Below are 22,979 nucleotides of genomic sequence, written 5' to 3' on the forward strand. Positions count from 1 at the left end.
TGTACAGTTGAATGACATTGGTTACATTCTCTGCACTGTGTCACCAGTCTTACTCTCTCTTGCTACCCGTATTGTTTCATCACCATTAACTTAGACTCGCTGCCCCTGTACTTCTCCTCTGTGTTTTAGAGTTACTGTTGTCAATTTGATCTCATATACGTAATTCTTTAAAAGAACACAAAGCTTAAGGTAAGCATTCTTTATTAGTTGACCTAAACTCTTGTTTAATTTAAGAATGACTTCGTGGGATAGTTTCGGTTGAAGACTTAAAAATTATTTCAGGGCAGTAGATTCGGGAGTTCCCCCAGTCTCAGTAGGTCCAGTAAGTCTGGTATGTAGAAGAATTTGAAGTTCCGTTCTGTATTTTTCCTCTTTTTGATAGGAAACATTCAGTAATGGTAGCCAGACACCATTCCCTTCTCATGGCAATGGATGCGGTAGTTCAGGGAGACAATTAGACCTACAGTCCATTTCCTTCTCCGATTGTTGGGTCTCCATCTTCCTCTGCTGTTTCAGGAGAACAGAGAACAGTTGTATCTTGGATGGCTACTGGAAAGCTTTTAAGACCCCGCGCACTACTCAGCGAACTAGGAGGTAGAGCAGAGGCTCTAAAAACAGTCTAAGGTGAATTGACTGGACAGACCCACGAAACCATGACCGTAAACCTTCGGTCCTGGAAAACTCACCCCGTGTGGTGTTTAGTTGTACTTAAGTGGTGTCAACAACTGCTTCCTCTCTTTTTTGTTTATTTATTTTTGGCTGCTGCCATTGTTGTAAAATTATATTTAACACTATATTTGCCATTTCACGCTTTTTCCGGTGTGCTTCATGGCACCAGTTACATTTATCACGTTGTGTAGCCATTACCCTTAGTTGATGCCAATTTTCCCATCACCAAAAATTCACTACTTACCAGAAATTGATTCCCTGTCTTCCTCTACCCCTCCAAGCTCTGGTAATCACTAGTAAGCATTGTTCTCTGTCTATCTACCTATTCTTGTCCTTTCATATAAGTGAGTTCATACACTATTTGTTCTTTTGCGATTATTTCAGCATAATGTCTTTGGGGTTCATCCATGTTGTAGCAGGACTTCATTTCCTTTTATAGCTGAGTCATATACTGTAAAAACCGCATGGGGAGGTGTCGGACCTCCTCTAACTTCACAAGGGGGAAGAAGAATCAAGATCAACAGCCCAAGGCTGATTTCTGCAAGGCGGAGGTCAGATATATCTTCTTTCTCTATCATCTTTACCAATTCTGACACCAACCATCCCTCCCACGGCACTCTCTGCTTCTCTGCTGGGTTAGCTAATTCATTGCAGTGACCACACAGAACTCACAGACAAGACTGACGATTGTGGGGTTTTTTAGGGAAGTAAAAGGTTATAATTCAGGCTCAGGAACACACAAGGATACAGTTCTTCCATCAGGACAGCCTCTTCTCACAGGCACACCTTTCCCTGGCCCTCAGTCTCTGCCTAAAGGCACTCAGCTTTCTTGCTTCAGTGTGCCATCTTCTGCGGGTCTCTGCTGCAGGGTCTCTGCTACCTTTAGCGTTACAGCTCGCTGTCTGACTTCTGGGTCCAAGAGCTTCTCAGTGCAGGAATCCCGGGTCCAAAAGACATGCTGGCTCCTGGCTGTTCTTCTTTGTTGGTGGTGGAGTCTTTTCTTTTTCCGCTTCTGGTGTGGCTCATTTCAAGCCCAGTAGGATGGCAAAACCGACCAGTCCCCTTGGTGGGCCACAATTACCACATCTGCACAGTCCCACCCAATCACTTGGGTGGAAGTTACAAGACCGTGGCTAGAAAGGCCACACAAAAGTGATCCATGGCACCACATATACCATTGTATGTATATACCCCATTTTGTTTTCTCTGTTTATCTGTTAATGGGCACTTGGATTTTTTCCACCTTTTAGTGATTGTGAATAGTGCTGCAGTGAACATAGGTGTTCTGTCACTACTTTGAGGTCTCTAGGGTATATATCTAGGAATGAAATTGCTGGGTCATATGGTAGATCTATTTTTAGTTTTTTGAGGACTCACCATAGTGTTTTCCACAATGGTTGTCCCATTTTACGTTTCCAGCAGCAGTGGGTAAGGGTTCCGATCTGCCCACGTCCTCTCCAACACTTGTTTTTGTTTTTGTTTTTTAATCATTGCCATTCTAGTAGGAGTGATACAGTATTTCATTGTAGTTTTGATTTGTAGCTCTCTAATGGCTAATGACGATGAGCATCTTTACATGCGTTTGTTGGCCACTTCAACATCCTTGGTGAAGTGTCTGTTCATGTCCTTTGCCCATTTTTTGATTGGGTTATTTGTCTTTTTGTTGTTGCCGACATTTTATATATACTTGAGATACTAGAATTTTATCAGATATATGGTTCCCGAAGACTTTTTTCCAGCCTGTAGGTTATGTTTTTATTCTTTTGATAAAGTCTTTTGATGAACATAAGTATTTAGTTTTTATGTGGCTTCGGTAGTATGACATTTTCACAATATTAAACTTGTCAGTTCTTGTTTCATGCTAGTATATGATCTGTCCTGGAGAGTGTCCCACGTGCACTAGAGAAAAAAGTGTATTGTTCTGATGTTGGGTAGAGAGTTCTATTTATGTCTGTTTTACCTAATTTGTTCATGGTGTTGTTCAAGTCCTCTGTTTCCTTACTGATTTTCTTTCTGGAAGTTTTGTCCAGTATTGACAATGTAGACAATTATTGTAGAGTTGTCTGTTGCTGCTTTTAGTTCTGTCAATGTTTGCTTTATATTGGTGCATTGATGTTGGGTGCACATATATTCATGGTTGTTATATTTTCTTACTAGATTGATCCTTTTATCAACATATGACATCTTTCTTCATCTCTTATAATAGATTTTGGCTTAAAGTGTATTTTGTCTGATACCAGTATGGCCACCACTTTGTGTTCAGGTTTTTGTGTGGACATATGTTTTCATTTCTCTTGGGTATTTACCTAGGAATGGAATTGCTGGGTCATATGGTAACTCTGTGTTTAACCTTTTGAGGAACTGCCATAATGTTTTCCAAAGTGACTGCACCAACATTGTGTGAGGGTTTCAATTCTCCACATTCTCGCCAACACATTATTGTCCATTTTTTCTGATTATAGCCATCTTAAGGAGTGTGAAATGGTGTCTCATTGTGATTTTGATTTTGATTTCCCTGATGATTAATGATGTTGAGCATCTTTTCATGTGCTTATTGGCCATTTGTATACCTTCTTTGGAGAAATGTCTATGCAAGTCATTTGCCTGTTTTTAAATTGAGTTGTCTTTTTTTATTATTGAGTTAGGAGATATACTTTTAAACAGATCAGAAATAAAGTGAAACCGGTACTGTGATAGAAATCTGTATAGGCTACAGTTGAGACTCAAAGGAATTTTGGTCATTTCTGATTTGAGAGAGTGGTGTCAGGAAAGATTTCATAGAGATAGTCACATTCAGCTGATGTTAGACATTAACTAGGTTGAAAAGGCTCAGTTTGGTATTCTAAGCAGAAGGATCAGCGTGTAGAACTGCATCAGGTTCAATAGGATGTGAGAAGGGGCATGGCAAGAAATGAAGTTGAAAATAATGGAGTTGGGGATACATGGAAGGTCATATGTGCAGCACTAAGAAGTTTGGATTTTAAATAGTAGAAACCAACTGAAGAAGTTTTGCATAGGAGAATAGCTAAATCAGATTTATCTGTTAATAAAGAAATACTAGCCTAGTGGTAGGCTCTTAGTGGGTGTTCGATAAATAGTGATTGAAGAAATAAATAATTATGGTGGCAGTGTGAAGGTGAATTGAAGGATAGTTCAGTTAAGAAATGGCATAGTACTGATTTAAGGCTGTAACAATGAGGATGGAAAGGAGGTGAGGAAAAAGAGGAGTCTTTGGTATAATTCCTAGTTTTCTATAGTCAATGATGATGCCATTTACTTAAAGAGGGAAAATAGGAAAGAGGAGTAATACAGAAGTAAAAAGACCCATTGCCGTTGAGTCAGTTCCGACTAATAGTGACCCTGTAGGACAGAGTATAACTGCCCTATAGGGTTTCCAAGGAGGGGCTGGTGGATTCGAATCGCCATGTTCTTTTTCGTTAGCAGCCAAGCTCTTAACCACTGTGCCACCAGGGCCCCATTGAAGTAAAAGGCAAGTTTAATTTATAACATACTTAGTTTGAGGTGCCTTTGAAACATTTAGGTGAAGATGACCTTTGGATAATTGACTCTCTGGTCCAAGTTGCAGAATAGAGATTTGGGTTCACCAGCATACTTAGGCAGGATAATATGTAACATGTAAGTAATAGGTGAAACCTTGGGAATGAATAAGATGGCCCAGGAACAGCCCGAAGAAGTAGAACGATACGATCTGAAGAACACAAGCATTAAAATGGTGTTTGAGTAGTTAAGGGCACTGCCTCTGGGGACAGACTCCATCATTTATTAGCCATGTTACTTACTTTCCTCATTCATAAAATTAGACTTATAATAGTAAGCACTCTAGAGAGATACAGCATATGGTCAAGTGCACAAGCTTTAGAGGCATCCTGAATCCTGGCTCACCACCTCTTGACCGAGTGACCTTGGCCAAGTTACTTAATCTCTCTAAGGCTTACTCAGTTTTATAATTTATTAAATAGAGATAATAATTGATGGGTCTGTGAAGGTGGGTGCCTACTTTAGTGTTGCATGAAGTAAATACACAAAGTGTGCCAAGAACAATGTCTAGTACGTAAGTATTCAATAAATGTAAGCTGCTGTCATTGCTGCTAATTCATTAGAGGGCTCTTGGGAGGAGTAAGTGCTTGGCAGAGTGTAAAGTGGTTAGCAGAGTGCCTAGCACAGATCATAAGAGCTTGATTATTGTTAGCCAGAAGATGGGCAGAAAACATGAAACCAGCAGCAGAGTCAGACAATTAATTATTTAGAGAAGTAGAAGACCAGAGAGTGTGCAGTCATGGAAGCCAAAGGAGACAAGAGTGTCAGGAGGAAGAGTAGAGTGGGCAGTGTTCGATTCTTCAAAAGGACCTGAAAATAATCCATTAGATTCGGCAGTCAGCAGGCAATCGACTCTACTGACAACAGTTTCAGTGGGGAGGTGTGGGTGGAAGCTTCATTGCTGTGGAGAATATTGTCAGAACAGTGCATAAAGGAATTCTTACATTATTAATGAGATTGGGATCCTGGATAACTCTTTGAGAAACAGTTATTTAAATTCATACCTCACAAACACCAAAATGAATTCCAGATAGATTTGAAGAGCTAAATGTAAAAAATAAACTCAAGAACCAGAAAGAAATATAGATGAATATATATTTGCTTTCTAGGTGGAAATGACTTTGCATGAAAGCAAAAGAAGTATCTATAAAAGAAATGGTTGCTCTGTTTGCATAAAAATTTTAAATGTTGCTATCCCAAAGCACAATAAGTAAAATTAAAAGCATTCGACAATTTATAAGGAAATACTTGTAATAAATGTCTTATAAATCACAGACAATATATGTTAAGAGCTTGTAAGAGCTTTTTATCAGCAAGAAAGAAATGGAAACTTGGGCAGTAGACATGAGTGAGCTAATGATTCACAAAAGAAGACATTTTAATTGCCAAAACATAAAAAAACATAAAACAAAAAAACATGAAAAAGGAAGACACACACTACATTATTAATTATGAAGATATTAGTCATGAAAGTTAGTCTTTGTGGAGCATTCGGGGAGAGTTTGGTGGCATCTAATCATACAAATTCCTGATATCCATTATTTTTACCTTTCCCTTGGGGTTGGTGTTGTGTAGGATTTCATCTTAAACATAGCTAAGGAAATGCTCAGGTTTGTCGTGCGTAAACTTGTTTAGTTTATCGTAAGTCATGTCAAGGCACGCGAGGAAGACCTCACAACATTGATTTAGCACCAGACAGTCAGAATTTACAATTACAGTGTTAGCTCACTGGTTAGATTTCCAATCTTTAGACTTCAAGCTTCTACCTTTTAGGAGAGGTCTCAGGAGGAAAACTTGATCAGGGCTTGAACTTGAGGGAGGTCCTTCCTAGCTAGCATCCAGGTTGGGTGGTGGCGGACAGAGACTCAGCCTTAGTGTCTGGAAGGGTGTCCTCTTCAGAGAGTGTCAGAGTCCAGAGAGGGGTCTCTTGCCTCCGTTCTTCTCTCAAAGCATGAACTGAAATCCAGTGTATATGTAGAGTTTTTTTTTTTTTTTTTTTTTTTTTAAGTTTGGTCTTGCAAGATAAAGGCTAGGTGATGTTGTGTTTACAAAGACTGGTATATCACCTTCAAGGGTGAAGATTAGAGATTGTTTATGACTTACCTAGTGTCTAAAGACCACCTTACAAAGATAATTTTATGTCATAGTTCCTTTATCAGATCACATATGTGCTGAGCCAATTTAAGGAGGTTTCTGTCATATCATGTATGTGGCAAATGAGTTTCGGGAGGTTTTACTGCATATTATGTCATTGTGACATATTTCAAATTTTTATTGATAATTTAGAAATCCTCTGATTATGAGTTATAGTTTTTTTTTTAATCACAGCACGTGGGTACAGTACCAGTCACCTAGAGCTTGTTACCACATCCTTCTATTTGTCAATTTCTGATGTTATACATTTTCTAAATAACTTTCTGACGGCTTACAATTTCTAACAGCTGTAAGAAAACACAAGTTTTTCCAGTTAGAGACCGTCACAAAAGCGTCTGTATATATTTCTGTTTCTAATGTTGTGAGTGAGCTGCGCATATGTAGTTTGGAAGCATAACAGTGTTGGAAACGTTAGGAAAGCCTGTGAGATTTGAGAACATATATGGATGTGTCTAACAATATATGGCTCATACCATGTTCAACTAGATATTTAGTAATGATAATACATTTGTATTAATGTGTGTGATAATCATAGTTTTCAAAAGTAGTAAGCTTTTTTTTAATAAATATGTTTTTGCATTTAAGGGAGGAAAAGACTGAACAGTTACTGGATTGCAAACAAGAACTTGAGCAAATGGAAATAGAACTAAAAAGGCTGCAGCAGGAGGTTTGTACCCGGAGCTTTTATTGTCTAGGACCCCACCCAAGTCATCGGAAGTTAATTGTTTTCCCCTTGTGATTTATAACCTTTAACTGATTGCCTTGTATGACAAACAAGGTTACTGAAGTTTAAAGAGATTGGATGACTTTTCAGTGTCTCTTCAGAAATAACAGAGCCAAAACTAGAAATCAAAGTCTTTGGACTTTTCTTTTTTTCTGTATCAGTGCTATTCAGACTTTGTTGTTAGGTGCCGTCGAGTACATTTTCAACTCATAGTGACCCTATAGGACAGTGAAACTGCGCATAGGGTTTTCTAGGCTGTAATCTTTACAGGAGCAGATTGCCAGAACTCTCCTGCAGAGCAGCTGGGTGGCTTTGAACTGCCTACCTTTTGGTTAGCAGCTGAGCACTTAACCGTTGAGCCACCAGGGCTCCTTATTTAAACTTTACTATGATCCAGAGGAGCCTCTGAAGACTGGGGATGTGCCACGCTTCTCTTTGTGTGTGTGTGTTCGGCTTGCAAGCTGGAGTACATTCACTGTGAACGGTGCTGAGTACATGTATCTCCCTGGGTCTCTGGGCTCTGCTTCATGTTAGCTCGTATAGGATTTTTCACTCTTGTTCTATTAAATAAGATCAAAACATTTTACTTTTTAAAAATCATATTTTTTACTTCACCAAAACCTTGTGTTTTTTTCATCTTGACAAAAATTGAGTTAACTTCTATTAATTATTTTGTAATGCATTGTTTTCATTTGGGAGTGTGGCACGATCTCCTGTTTAACCCATAAATGGTAAGGATTGAGGTAAGGTTGCACAATTGTTTCTTCCGTTTATTTTCCCTGACCTGCCATTTTTAAATGCAGGGAACACTCCGCTTGCAGGATCATAAACCTGGGATTTTCCTAGATTAGTGAGACTTGGAATTATAATCTTTATTTCTGGATATACTGTGGCTGCTGTTCCACTTCCTGGTCGCAGTTGTGTGTGTGTGTGTACCTTCTAAAGCAGCGGTTCTCAAACTTTTTGGTCTCAAGAGTGCTTTCCGCTCTTACAAGTTAGTGAGGATTGCTGATGTAGTTTATGTGTACTGTTACATTTGCTGTATGTGAGATTAAAACTAAGAATTTTTTAAAATTTACTGATTCATTTAAAAATATTACTCAACCCATTTCATGTTAACATAGAAAACATTTTAACTAAATAGGCATTATTTCCCAAAACCAAAAAGAAGTTAGAAGAGTGGTACTGCTCTGCATTTTTGCACATCTCGTTAATGCCTGGCTTAATTGGACAACTGGTCTCAGTTGTTTCTGCATTCAGTCTGTTAGGATATCACATGCCCTGTAGTCTCTGGAAAACTCCACTGCGCCCTCAAGAGTGGATAAGAATGAAAAAGGCAAATAATGTCTAAGTGTTATTATGAAAATAGTTTGGGCCTTATTGACTTCCTGAAAGGGTTTCAGGACCCTCAGAGTCCTTGGCCCACACTTGGCTGTTCTAAAGGGATGACAAGAAGGCTTTTAAATTCTAGATTTTAATTTTTATCTCAAATGGCATTAAGATATACACTAATCATTTTCCCTGAAAGCATTTAGAAACCTTAGCAGAATTTTGGTATGTTGCAGTGTACCTGGACAGACTCTCTCTCTGCACTAACTAATGATAGTCTTTAGTGACACCAGCTTTGCTTCTTCTGGGTTTTATTACCCTGTGTTCTAAAGACAACTTTGTTACCTGAAATTACTTGAAACTGGTTATGTTAAGTAGGGGTTAACTTAAAAATACTCTAAATATTTTTTACATGCCTGATAGAGCCCATTATTGTAAAAATTTATCTGTAGACATGTATATATATGTTCAAAATACTTTATATTCTCGGTAAAAAAGGCTTTGCATCTCCCCATTTTTAAAGAAAATATTTTTTTTATTGTGGTGTGTGTATATGTATATAAAACCAAAAAATTGCCATTTCAGCATCTTTTTCATGTACAATTCACTGACATTAATTACTTTCATCATATGTGCAGCCATCACTACTGTCCTTCCCAGATTTTTCTGTCACCCTTAACAGAAGTTCAGTGTCCCCCAGGCAATGATTCCATCTTTTTCCCTTTCTTCCATCCCTGGTAACCATTAGTAAACATTGGTCTCTATACATTTGTCTATTGCAGGATATTTCATATAAGTGGGAGCGTATAGTATTTTTCCTTTTGTAACTGAGTTATTTTACTCTGTATCTCCTCATTTTTAAAACAATATACTGAAGTATAATTTACATACCATAAAATTCACCCTTTTAAAGTGTACAATTCATTTTTTTTTAAGTAAATGTATCTAGTTGTATACCAAGGAATATCAGTTTGAAAATAGAAAATAATATAATATTAACTTTTTGTATTTATTTATATTTAGAACATGAATTTGCTTTCGGATGCTCGTTCTGCCAGAATGTACCGAGATGAATTAGATGCGCTCCGAGAGAAGGCGGTCAGGGTTGATAAGCTTGAAAGTGAAGTCAGCAGATACAAAGAGAGGTTACATGATATTGAATTCTATAAGGCGAGAGTTGAGGTAAGTTGCATAATTTAAAGTCACAATATTTTTTCTTTAAAAGTGTAATTTTCAAAATGCATTAAAAACGGGTTTAACAAACGTGAGGAACTCTTGAAATGTTGTTGAGCAAACAGTAAATACCTCTGGTGTTCGTTTTTTGATAGATCAGCATCTTGGTCATCTAGTGCTGTTACAACAGAAATACCACAAGTGGGTGGCTTTAATGAACAGAACTTTATTTTCGCACAGTTTAGGAGGCTAGAAGTTCAGGTTTAGGGTGCTGGCTGTAGGAGAAGGCTCTCTTGGGGTTCCTGGGAGATCTCCACAAGGCACCTCTCATTCCTCTATTTGGGTTTGCTTTCCTTCTTGTATATCTCAAAAGTGAGTAGGTTTAAGACACACCCTATACCAATATGTCCTCATTAACATAACAAAGAAGATCCTGTTCCCAGATGGACTCACATCCACATGTGTGATGATGATGTTGTTGTGTGCTGTTGAGTCAATTCCAGCTCATAGCAACCCTATAGGACAGGGTATAACTGCCGCATAGCATTTCCTAGGCCATAATCTGTACAGGAGCAGATTGCCAGGTCTTTTCTCACACAGTGCTACCAGGTGAGTTAGAACCGCCGACCTTTCAGTTAGCAGCCAAGCGCTTAACCACTGCCCTACCAGGGCTACTCATCACATGTATAGGGTTTAGGATTCCAACACATATTTTGGGGGAACACAGTTCAACCCATAACAATCAGCATATTGCTTAGACTATTACAGAAGGATTTTTTGACATAATTGCATTGAACTTTTTGGGCTCTTCTTTCCTTCCTTTATTTAGCACCCTTGATATTTCAGACTTGTGAAGCCTTTCCCTCATAATCAAAATAAAGTTATTTATCTTTACTAATCTCAAACTTGTTACCAAAAGTGAAAGCAAAAATACTTCTGACTACTGTCTAACTCAGATTTACTAAGTTAGGGTCAATGAAGTCTATATATATATAGATACATGTAAACAAATTAGGAAAAGAATTCCTACTTGATGTTTGCAGTTTAGTCTTATATATGACAGGGTTGAGTTTGACAGCAAGAATTCAGCAATCCTTGCATCCCTTTTTTCCTTTCTGAGTTAATTTCTTGTAAACAGGAGATCCTGGTCAGCTTCAGTATGGGAATGGCAAGGAAGGAGTATGTAAAACCAAAAAATTGGGACACTGAAAGAGAAAGTAGAATATTTTAGCATCATAACCTGTTTGCCGTCAAGTCGATTCCAACTCATAGCGACCCCATAGGACAGAGTAGAACCACCCCTTAGGGTTTCCAAGGAGTGGCTGGCTGGTGGATTCGAACTGCCGACCTTTTGGTTAGCAGCCTGAGCTTAACCACTGCACCACCAGGGCTCCATTGTTACCAGAATATAGGCCCAATAGATTGCTAACGTAAAGTGTGTTTACATTCTTTGGCAGTTGTTTAGATGTGTATATGCATGGCGCTGTTGAGAGACCGTCATATATGCCAGTCTTAACATACTTTATCTTGACTTTTGTTTAAGAACCGCAGGCATATAACTTAGCAAGATAGGTTTGTGGACACATATCTTAAAAACGTGGAGATTTTAAGCATTTTCTCAAGATGCTTATGTAAAATATTTCTTGATAGAGTCTTGGTGTATGATTTACGTGAGCCCTTGTTCAGGTTTTGGTATTTTACTGCAAAAACTCCAAACTCTCCTCTGTTCAAGTTACAGCTCTAAGAAGGAAGAAATCCTTAAGTCTATTTCAGTAAGTAAATTAGGCCCTGATTTTATGGGGATTTACGTCTTAAATATCTGAACAACTGCATATACTTAATTCCTTACCGATGTGACTAAGAAACTTAAATATACCCTGACAATTCCCTGTGAAATTGTAGTCATATTAGACATCCTAACGTACATACTGAGTATTTTGTTGGCACAGTAGCTTAAAATCTTGAAGAGAAAGGAAGCCAAGAAAGCACTGACTGTATTTCTGTTACTCAGCCACTTTACTCCTGCATAGAACTGTTGATAAACTGCTTAGTGCTTTACTTTATGATAAAGAATTTTATGTTCTGGAGCTTTACAGAATTAACGTACATTAACACGTTTGTGATAAATAAGTCTACTTTAAATGTCTATAGGAATTAAAAGAAGACAATCAAGTTTTATTAGAAACAAAAGCCATGTTGGAGGACCAACTAGAAGGGACTCGAGCTCGTTCTGATAAATTACATGAATTAGAAAAGGAGAATTTACAGCTAAAGGCTAAACTGCATGACATGGAGATGGTGAGTCTCACGAGATGGATCAGTTCCCTGGCCTCTAAGGGAGAATTCTAAGATTAAGAGATCCCTCTGTAATTACGGGGGCGGCTAGTACCCTTGAGTCTCTGACAGAGAGGGGATAGCTTAGTCAGTTAGATGCTTCAAACTTTACGCACATACAGGAGTAGAAGAAATTTCTGCTTTTATTACAGAGGGATAGTATTAATTTTGTCTTCTACCATTAAAAAAAGATCACAATTGATAAATTATTGTGTATTTGTACCTTAAAGAATACAGAAATAAACCTGTTTGCTAAAAATGGCGGGTCAGAATTCTTTCATTATTTTGCCAAAACAGTATATTGACTATGAAGGAGAGTTTTCACTGTGTCCCCAAAGATCACATTAAAAGGATGTCAGACACCTAGAGATCAGTAATAATAATTATAATAACTGATTATTGCCTTCAAACTATGAAAATTTTAAGGAACTCAAACTTTATTCTTGCATTAATTAGTTTCTGATAAATAAAAGTTCCAAGTAATAAAATACTAGCTTGAATTGTTTGTACCATTTCTTAGCTTTATTTTCTCTCCCTACTTCCTGTGCTCATGCCAATAAAAAGGAACGTGATATGGATAGAAAAAAGATTGAAGAATTAATGGAAGAAAATATGACTCTGGAAATGGCACAGAAGCAAAGTATGGATGAATCCTTACATCTTGGCTGGGAGCTGGAACAGATATCTAGAACTAGCGAACTTTCTGAAGGTATTTCAAATGTTGTTTTATTTAAATGGTGACTGAATAAATTCAATTGTATTTATGCTTACTTTTCTGGACATTTTTTTTTTGCAGTTCTTTACTTTCCCTAGCTGGAGATATCTCAGAAGACCAGCTGCCTCTCTAGGCAAGATTTCCCAAAGTAACACGTTGTTACCATATTCCTGGGTCTGGTCCTTAGCTTCGCTTGTCTACCGACTCAATTTTATGAGTACAGTAATAGACTTGATTAGCTATTTGGGCATTACTTCATGTTATTCTCACAAGGGGATGGAATGCCAGTTAATTAATTTTATTTTAAGAAGTATAGTCATCTACTAAATAAAACAGTAAAGTCGTGTTAGCTGCCTATGGGCAAAACCAAAATGTAGTGAGAATATTCTTATGTGCATATGTCGATAGAATAAAGGAAGTTAAGGAACTTCATGGCTACCTTCATCAATACTTGGTAGTCCCCATTATAGGATTATACCTACCAACCAGTCCAGCCCAGTTATACCCTGCAGGTAGTAAAAGACCACTAGATAAATTTTAACTTTTGGCTCTTTTTGTCTTATGCTCTATTTGACTTGTCTCCTTTCCCAAGGCTAGGCATATACATAAAATACAGTTGTTTGGATTCTAGCTTTGGATAAGCTGATACTGATATACTGTATTGAAATTATACCCAAGTTCCATACTTCCTCAGTTACTCGTTATTAGATTATTCCACCTGCATCCCTTCCCTCAGCAGATACTGAGACCAACAGTGTGAAGAATACTGTAGCAAGCCCTGAGGATATAGTGGTGAGGTAGAAATAAGCTCTGGCAGAATTTATAGTCTAGTGCCTACAGAATAATTAATTCTACAGATGAGTCATTCTGTTCCTTACCTATTGGACTTTTTCTAATTTTAAACTTGAGAATTACCTTAATTCCACATTCTGGGACCCCCCACTTCCAACTACATAATAAGTGATGAGGTTCAGCTAATGAACTTGATGAAATGTCTTGCTTAAAATACGTGGGGAACTTTTTTTAAGTTGTATTCCTCATAAATTGACTTCCAAAAAAGCAACTCAGACTTAAATGTTTTCTACCACAGAAGTAGTTAAAATGACTCTGCTAGTTAAGAGTTTCCTGTCTGCTAAGTGGAGACAGTAACAGCAAGTACTTCGTAGGGTAGTTGTGAGTGTTAAATGTGTTAGTACGGAGGAAGTCCCTAGAACAATGCATGGTGAAACAGTAAGCAGTTCAAGTGTTAACTGCTATTATTATATCACAGTTGTTTTATAATTGCTCTTAGCTGGGGCCATAGACCTGGGTATTCCTTTAAATTTGATGAATTTTTTTTTTTTTTTAATTATACAAGTGACTTACTTTCTTTGTAGAAAGTTTGCAAAATGTGAAAAAATAAAAAGGAGGAAATAAAAGTCACTAATAATTTCTTAAATCACTTCTACATTTCAGAAAATTTGCCTCCAGGATTTTTCTATGTACATATATGTATTTTAAACATCATCAGGTCAATTCAGGTTCCATTCTTTGCTTAAGATTATAACATAGGCACTCTCCCATGTTATTAAAAATGTACTCTGAGCATACTTTTTAATTCTTCATAATCCGACCTAAAGCACATAGTATTGAGAGTATCATCAATGTGTATCACGTATTCTAGCCTGATGTTGTGTATTTGGAACGCGTAACTGAAAATCATAAATTGTTGTTGTTGTTGTTGTGCTGTCGAGTCAATTTCAACTCACAGGGACCCTATAGGACAGAGTAAAACTGCCCCGTAGGGTTTCTAAGGCTATAATCTTTATGGGAGCAGATCATGAATTAGAATTTTACTAAAGAAGACTTGGAATTAAAAAAGTAAATCACTGTGCAGTATACCAGTTTTTAACGAAAAATAAGCAACATACTGATTAGAACAAAAGCTGAAAATAAAAATAGAAGCATTCTGAAAACCTGGGGGATAGTTTACTGTTCCTAATTTGAAAGAGAATTTATGTGTGTAGGGGTACATGTTGTGTATATACGTTTCTTTGCTTTTAATGATGGAGAATTTCAAACATGCTCAAAAATAGACCTAGAAATGCCTTCCCATACCTCCATCCATTTCCCCTCCTGAAATCTACGATTTCAAAATAAATTCTAGGTATATTTCAATTGTAAAGACTAATATTTTTATATCATCAAATTTTTTAATGAGTCTACTGTAGGGCTATTTAAAAAATGATAATTTTTGGCTTACTGAAACTGAGAGAACCTCATTTACAGAACTAGAAACTTAAGTTTTCATGTTTAAAAAATGTAATGCTGAAATCTGCTTAGAAAGATGATGCCCCTTGGCAATACGGGGTAGGTGTTGCTCTGTACTTGAGCGTGGATTCTTCATTTACAAGAAGTAGTCTGCTTCACGCAGCTGGTGTATACTATCTCACCTCTCGGACTCACGTTAGAATTTTTTCCCCTCAAACTGCCTTCCTTTAACGTTTTCAAGGTGTGTTGTGGGATATGCTTTCCACTTCTTATTTGGTTCACAGAGTGACCCTGTGAGATACACAGGACTGTCACCATTATATTTTACCCAGGTAACCTAAGCCTTAGTGAGGTGAAAGTGACTTGGGCATAGCCAGGTTAATTTCTCACGGAACTAGGACTAACTCTGGTCTCTTCAGTTTAAATTTTGTGCTTTGAGCTAGATTGCTTATGGATCCCTCAAAATTTCAGATGTAACTTACTTTCACCTGTCAGTCATTTTTTTCATTGTGTCTGTCTCATATAACTTTTATTTTTTTATGATGTTAAGGACCGGTGACACAGGTGCATTTACACACAGTGTTTTAAATGGTAAAGGGTATACAAAGTTTTACCAGTAGTTTGTTTTTCAATATCATAGCACCACAAAAATCCTTGGGCCATGAGGTGAATGAGTTGACATCAAGTAGGTTACTGAAGTTGGAGATGGAAAACCAGAGCTTGGCAAAAACTGTAGAAGAGCTTCGGAGTACTGTGGATTCTGTAGAAGGCAACGCTTCCAAAATCCTGAAAATTGAAAAGGAAAATCAAAGACTAAATAAAAAGGTAAATAAAAATTTAAGTATTTAATATAGTGTTTAAGAATATATTTTAAAGTTGAAATAAATAGCACTGTGGTAGAACATTTACTTTTCAGTGTTTCATGTACCCTCAATATTGTTTTAACTTAGAACATACGTAAATGTGGAAAGAATGAACCCCCTATGTATTCACTAATTACTCAGCTTCAGCAGTTGCTGACTTACAGCTCATCTTATTTTATTTCTATTCCTGCCTACCTTCCCCAGCACCACTAGATGATTTTGAAGCAAATCCTAGACATGTTACCATTTCATCTATGAATATTTCAGTGTGTATCTCTAAAAAATAAGGAATACTTTTTAAAAACAGGAACAGTGATGTTATCACACTGAAAAAGTTAATATATTATTTCTTAAAAACATCAAACATTTGGTCAGTATGTTTCAGTTTCTCCAGTTCACCATTTGGATATTAAAACTGTTTTATTCTTTATTCAGTGATAGTCTTTGTTTTGACATGTTTCCACTGTTGTAAAATATTTAATGAAATGTTTTTTGTGATTTGATTTTTTTCTAGGTTGAAATTCTTGAAAATGAGGTTATTCAAGAAAAGCAAAGTCTTCAGAATTGTCAGAATTTAAGCAAGGATCTAATGAAGGAAAAAGCTCAGCTTGAAAAAACAATAGAAACACTTAGAGAGAATTCAGAGAGACAGGTTCATAAATTTCTTATTAATTAACAAAATAGGTGTTTTTAATTTTATTTACAAATGTTATTTTAAACTTACATAGACAAAATGTTCATAGAACCTTAAAGGAAAATATTTTAGAATTTTTTTTAGCTTTTAAGTAACTGTGGCAGTTTTGGAGCCCTGGTGGCCCAGTGGTTAAGAGCTCAGCTGCTAACCAAAAGGTCGGCAGTTGAAACCCACCGGCTGCTCCTTAGAAACCCTGTGGGGCAGTTCTGCTCTGTCCTGTAGGGTCACCTTGAGTCGGAATCCACTTGACTGCAACAGGTTTGGTTTTGGTTTTTATAACATTTTTACCTCATTTTCTATCCCATGTACTTTAGAAAAGTTGAAGGACAGTAATCATCTTAGATACTATTAAATTTGCTTTCAGGTTTTTATGAGTCATTCTCATTTTATGCTTGAGAAACTAAAAACTGGATATACTGGGTGACTTGCCAATTTTTCATTTCTATTTTTTACAGGTAAAATCTTTTATATTATCCAGTTATTAGTCCTAACTGCCCCCCACCAAAAAAAAAAACCGAAAAACCACACATTGCTGTGGAGTCATTTCTGACTCATAGCAACGCCATAGGACAGAGTAGAACTGTGTCATAGGGTTTCCAAGGCTGTATTAGTCCTCAGACCACATATACCAGAATCACCTTTCAGGGTGCTAGGTAAACATGCCAATTTCTCTAGACCTACAGAATAAAAATTCTGGAGCCAACTAAGCATGAATCTACTTTTACAAGCTTCTTGAGGGATTGTTTCACACACTGAATTTTGAAAACCATTATATTAGCGCACACTATAAATTGAATTAATTCTCAAATGTACCAGGTGATATTGTTAGTTTGACGTCTTCTAATTAGAATTCTTTTTCAAAACGAATACACACACATACACACATATACTATAGCAAATGTTTGCTGAGGACCCACTGTGTATAGGCATTGCAGAGATTATTTAATGAAAGGAAAAGCTTATCTCCTTAAGGGTGTGTGTGTGCGTTTTACCTGTATTCGTATTTTAATTTGAAGCATGTAACTGTAAGTAATCAGAAGACTTTTGATTAATATTAAATACGTCTCCCTTAACCACTTCTTTAGATTATGAACTCCCTGAGACATGAACTTTCACGTCCTGGCAGTATATGCACACAGTGGTATCTCAGTAGATATCTGACAGAATTAAAAGTGAAATAAACATGGTACCACTCTTTTATGTTATGCTTTACGTGTTAATTTTTGTAGGGGAAAACTATGTAATTTAAAATATTTAATTTTTACTCAATTAACAGTTTTTAATTTTCTCCTTCTCTCTTCTTTTGAGTTAGATTAAAATATTAGAACAGGAAAATGAACATCTGAATCAAACCGTGTCTTCCCTACGGCAGCGCTCTCAGATAAGTGCTGAAGCAAGGGTGAAAGACATTGAAAAAGAAAACAAAATTCTCCACGAATCTATCAAAGAAACAAGTAGCAAGCTAAGCAAGACTGAATTTGAAAAAAGACAAATTAGAAAAGAATTGGAACATTATAAAGAAAAAGGAGAACGATCAGAAGAACTTGAGAATGAGTTACATCATCTTGAAAAAGAAAACGAATTGTTACAGAAAAAGATAACTAATTTAAAAATCACTTGTGAAAAAATTGAGGCCTTAGAACAAGAAAATTCAGAGCTAGAAAGAGAAAATAGAAAATTAAAAAAAACATTGGATAGCTTTAAAAACCTTACTTTTCAGTTAGAATCCCTAGAAAAAGAGAATTCCCAGCTTGATGAGGAGAACTTGGAGCTGCGAAGGAACGTGGAATCCTTGAAGTGTGCGAGCATGAAGATGGCCCAGCTACAATTAGAGAACAGAGAGCTGGAAGGTGAAAAAGAGCAGCTTAAGAAGGGCTTGGAGCTCATGAAAGCATCATTTAAGAAAACAGAGCGCTTAGAAGTTAGCTACCAGGGTTTAGATACAGAAAATCAAAGGCTGCAGAAAGCACTAGAGAACAGCAATAAAAAAATTCAGCAACTAGAGAGTGAACTGCAAGACTTAGAGATGGAAAATCAAACACTGCAAAAAAACCTAGAAGAGTTAAAAATATCTAGCAAAAGACTAGAACAGCTAGAAAAAGAAAATAAATCCTTAGAGCAGGAGACCTCGCAACTGGAAAAGGATAAGAAACAACTGGAGAAAGAGAATAAGAGGCTCCGGCAACAAGCAGAAATCAAGGATGCCACACTAGAGGAGAATAACGTGAAGATCGGGAATCTGGAGAAAGAGAACAAAACCCTGTTCAAAGAGATCGGCATATACAAGGAATCCTGTGTTCGCCTGAAAGAATTAGAGAAAGAAAATAAGGAGCTTGTGAAGAGAGCAACTATTGATATAAAAACTTTGGTTACATTACGTGAGGTAAATATATTTAGCTAAATTTACAGAAAATATTTTTCATATCTTTAAATCAAAGTTTCTTTAAGCTTTATCAAAACCCATCAGTAATTTGCATCATCTTACAGAGTAGGAAGTTGGAATTAGAAATAGAACAGTTTTTAAATTTCCTACTTTTGTTAAACTAAGAAGCACATTTTTTAAAATTGCAACAAGGTTTCCATGTGATATCTTGATTTATTATAATTTTAAACTTTTATTTCAAAATAGTATTAAAATATTTGAACGGGACTCTTACTGAACACTAAGTGTAATAGGAGGCATGAGAGCTACTATTCATTGAATGCTAACCATGTGCCAGGTACTAGGCTAAGGACTTCATGTAAGTTATATTTATAAATATATATATTATTTTCACAACCAGCTCTTTGTAGATATTATTCCTACTCTTCCAGTTAGAAAACTGAGGTTCAGAGATGTTAAGTGACTTGCTCAGGTTCACACAGCTAATAAATGAGACAGAGTGTGATTGCTGATTTCAAACCCAGATCTTTTAGACTCCAGAGCCCATGAATTTGACCTGTATGTCAGAGAGATGGCAAATCCAGTTCATTTTAAAGGTCAACACTGAACAGTTGGTAGTGTCTGCTTGGAACTATGTGTTGAAAAGAATTCTTAAATTTACAGGGGGTAAATTGTCAATATGTGCCGTGAAACATGGCTGGTGCCAATCAGAAGATAGCATGCTTGGCTCTTTTTTGCCATCCCTATGCTGCACTGTTGGAATCCTGGTGGCACAGTGGTTAAGCACTCAGCTGCTAACCGAGAGGTCGGTGATTCGAACCCACCAGCCACTCTGCGGGAGAAAGATGTGGCAGTCTGCTTCCATAGAGATTCACAGTCTTGGAAACCCTATGGGACAGTTCTACCCTGTCCTGTAGGGTCACTGTGAGTTGGAATCTACTCAGTGGCAGTGAGTTTGGTTTGGGTTTTTTATGCTGTACTATATATGATTAAAAAAAGTCTCAGCTTTCTGGCAGAAAGTCACATTGGACAGTCTGCGTTTCCGCTAGAGTATCGTGCCGAAAAAACCAGACCACACTTGCCTTTGAGTCAGTCCAGACTCAGGGTGACCCCATGAGTTGCAGAGTAGAACAACGCTCTGTAGGTTTTCATGACTGTGACCTTTCTTCCGAGGCGACTCTGGGTGGGTTTGAACTGCCAACCTTTAAGTTAGCAGCTGAGCAGTTAACCATTTTGCTAACCAAGGACGAAGGACCGTAAGCCTTTCATTTTTTCTTTCTGTTCTCTGCCTGAACTTCTCAGAACATCCCCTAGTTCTTCAGATCAATGTCTTAGGCCTTTTCCAGTGGGAGAGAGGGGCGCTCCTGGTGGGAAGAAGTGTTGTGACCAACATGTATTCGTGGGAAGAATGAAAGTCCCAGCTCATCACTCAAGGGTAAATGGATAGGTTTTTTCCCCCACAGTTTCCAGACCTAAGATGTGTGTTTACAGGTAAAGAGTTTCTCCTTTTAGTTTTTAACATTAGGGCTAAAAGAAAGTATTGAAGGAAAGAAGAAAAAAAAATCTGTTTGAACTAGGTTATAACTTTGTTGCTTCACTACCTTTTAATGATACAGGGAAGGTTTAACAGCATTTCTGTCTTTCCTGGTTGAGTGGTATGCATTCCTAGATGGTAGTTGTCAAAATCTTGGCTGATTTCTTAGATGTTTTATATTCTTGACATTTACGTGACTTTTGCACTTATTTTAAAATAAGGATTTGGTGAGTGAAAAGTTGAAGACTCAACAAATGAACAATGATCTTGAAAAATTAACTCACGAGCTTGAAAAGATAGGGTTAAATAAAGAGCGACTCTTACATGATGAGCAGAGTACCGATGACAGGTGAGTATTCGGTTGGTTTGACAAACGTTTTACTTCTTTCTCTTTGTTCAAACATTGATTCTTCCCTGGACTAGCCGTAGAAAACATCTACGTGCTTTACGCTTGTTTTGGTCCCTTTCTTCCTTAAGAGAAAGTTGTGTAAGAAAAATATAAGGAATCAGATAAACGTAAACAAATAAATCAGTAAATAAATAAAACAATATAATATCCATACAAGGAAAAGAAAAAACACTAAAATGTTTCAAATAGGAGAAGACAATGCCACCCAGGTATTAAAAGTTTGGAAGCTATAATTATCTGTGAAAATAAAATAAGATTTTAACAACAATTAACTTCCCACCCCGCTTGTGAGATACAGTCAGTTTAAGCAAAAGTTACTTTTCTTTTGAATCATGTGCTTAAATGCCTCAGTGCTTTCATTTTGTGTGCCAAAATGAGGACGTAAAGAGAAGTGGAGGAAAAGTATAAAGTGAAGGAAAACGTACTGAGAAGCAATTAAGGTGTAAAAATAATGTGGAAAACTAAGGCCTGATAAACAGGATGAAAAAGTAGTCTATCTACCCTTTAATTTTAAAGATGTTCAATAGAGGTTTAAAGAAAATTTCTATCCTCGCATGGGAATTCTGTCAGAGTTAATCTGATTTTCAAGTAGTCTGGTATTTAGAATCCAGTCTGCCACGTGGTTCTGGCTAGAACAGAAGTTGTGTATTGATAAGAGTATTGTTTTATGTAGACTAGATTTTTATAAGTACTGGAATTTTTTGATTATATAATTTGTATTCTATCATATACCCATTGTTACTGTTGCAATGTTTATATTCTATATGAAATGAATGTATAGAAAAAATATTGATTATATGGGATTTGTTTCTTGATTTTGAGAATATTAAAAATAAATATAATAGATTGATACTTTTAATAGCCAGGTCTACAATAATAAAGAAAAGTAACTTGAGACATTTTTTCTAGCAGTCAGTTTAAGTCAAGCAACCATAATTGAATTGATTGTACAGATATTTCGTGAAGAAATATTTTCCAGTTAAACAGATAGGTGCTAATTTAGTTGACCCTGGTGGCACAGTGGTTAAGAGCTACAGTGAGCTATGGCTGCTGACCAAAAGGTTGGCAGTTCGAATCTACAAGCCGCTGCTTGGAAACCCTGTGGGGCAGTTCTCCTCTGTCCTGTAGCATTGCTGTGAGTCAGAATTGACTCTACGGCACCTAACAACAACCTTTTAATGTATACTGAATACACATCACTTGGTTCAAACAGATTTATTACGTGCCATGTGAAGACACTATGCTACATGTTCTTGGCCAAAAAAAAAAAAAAATGGCCAAAAAAAAAAAGAGTAAACCATATATTTGCTCTATTATAAAATCTATAAAATTTTTGTTACAAAATTTTGTTATAAATTTTCCAGCTCTCATTGGGCCCTGAATGCCGTTTGACACTTCTTCCCAAACCTTAATTTGGGCTCTTGTTATCTGCTGGTCACCAAGCATCATAGAAGTGATAATGCTTCAGTTGAATCTAGAAGAATGACAGAAGTTTGCTAGGTGGAAATAGTGGGGAAAGATATTCCATGCAGACAAAAGCACAAAACTTCCGAATCTATTGCCTTGCGACAGTTTTTAAACCTTGAACTGAAGCTATCCCATGAAGTCATTTTTAAACCTAACAACAGTCTAGCTCAGTTAATAAAGAATGTTTGCCTTGAGCATTGTGCTGTTGTAAAGAATCCTCTGCGTGAGATCGGATTGACAACAGTAACCCTGAAGCACAGATGAGAACTTCCAGGGGCAGAGTCTAGGTTGACGTGGTGAAACACTGTGGGTAGAGGCAGTGAGAACGGTGGCTCAGTGCGAAGGATGTAACTTCTGTCGTCGATCTCCACGTGGGAAACTGTTGAGCAGGTGTATGTTTTGTTGTGTGTATTTTCACACACACCGCAAAAAAGCACAAACGTGTGTTTGAGCAGTTCTTAGAGTGACATGAAAGATGGATTAGAAAAGGCGTGAATTTGGAGGCACAGAGACCAGTTCGGGAGCTGTTGTGATAGTCCTGGCAAGATGCAGTTCATTCATTTATTCTACAAATACGTATTTAATAATGAATTGTCCCTGGTTTGTAATACTTCTGAAATTGGGTCCATGTACGGTTTTTTTAAAAAACAAATTTAATTAATACCATAGTTTTTCATGAATTCACCATTCAAAAAGATAACTAGAAAATTGAGAGTCACATCT

At 36.9% G+C, this 22,979-nt stretch overlaps 1 protein-coding gene across 5 annotated transcripts in view; it reads left to right on the plus strand.

Annotated features, from left to right (window-relative positions):
- CCDC88A (coiled-coil domain containing 88A) overlaps nt 1–22,979 on the plus strand; it is a 123,248-nt gene that overhangs the window by 59,461 nt on the left and 40,808 nt on the right. For all 5 annotated transcript variants that reach the window (XM_012556553.2, XM_023735088.1, XM_023735086.1 and 2 more), the window contains exons 9-16: nt 6,967–7,048; nt 9,458–9,616; nt 11,759–11,905; nt 12,506–12,650; nt 15,547–15,731; nt 16,284–16,421; nt 17,776–18,846; nt 20,602–20,729. In XM_012556553.2, the coding sequence (XP_012412007.1) occupies nt 6,967–7,048; nt 9,458–9,616; nt 11,759–11,905; nt 12,506–12,650; nt 15,547–15,731; nt 16,284–16,421; nt 17,776–18,846; nt 20,602–20,729 (2,055 nt within the window). The remainder of the gene's footprint in view (nt 1–6,966; nt 7,049–9,457; nt 9,617–11,758; nt 11,906–12,505; nt 12,651–15,546; nt 15,732–16,283; nt 16,422–17,775; nt 18,847–20,601; nt 20,730–22,979) is intronic.

Source organism: Trichechus manatus, unplaced genomic scaffold (genome assembly GCF_000243295.1).
Source record: "Trichechus manatus latirostris isolate Lorelei unplaced genomic scaffold, TriManLat1.0 scaffold00005, whole genome shotgun sequence".
Classification (NCBI taxonomy): Eukaryota; Metazoa; Chordata; class Mammalia; order Sirenia; family Trichechidae; genus Trichechus; species Trichechus manatus.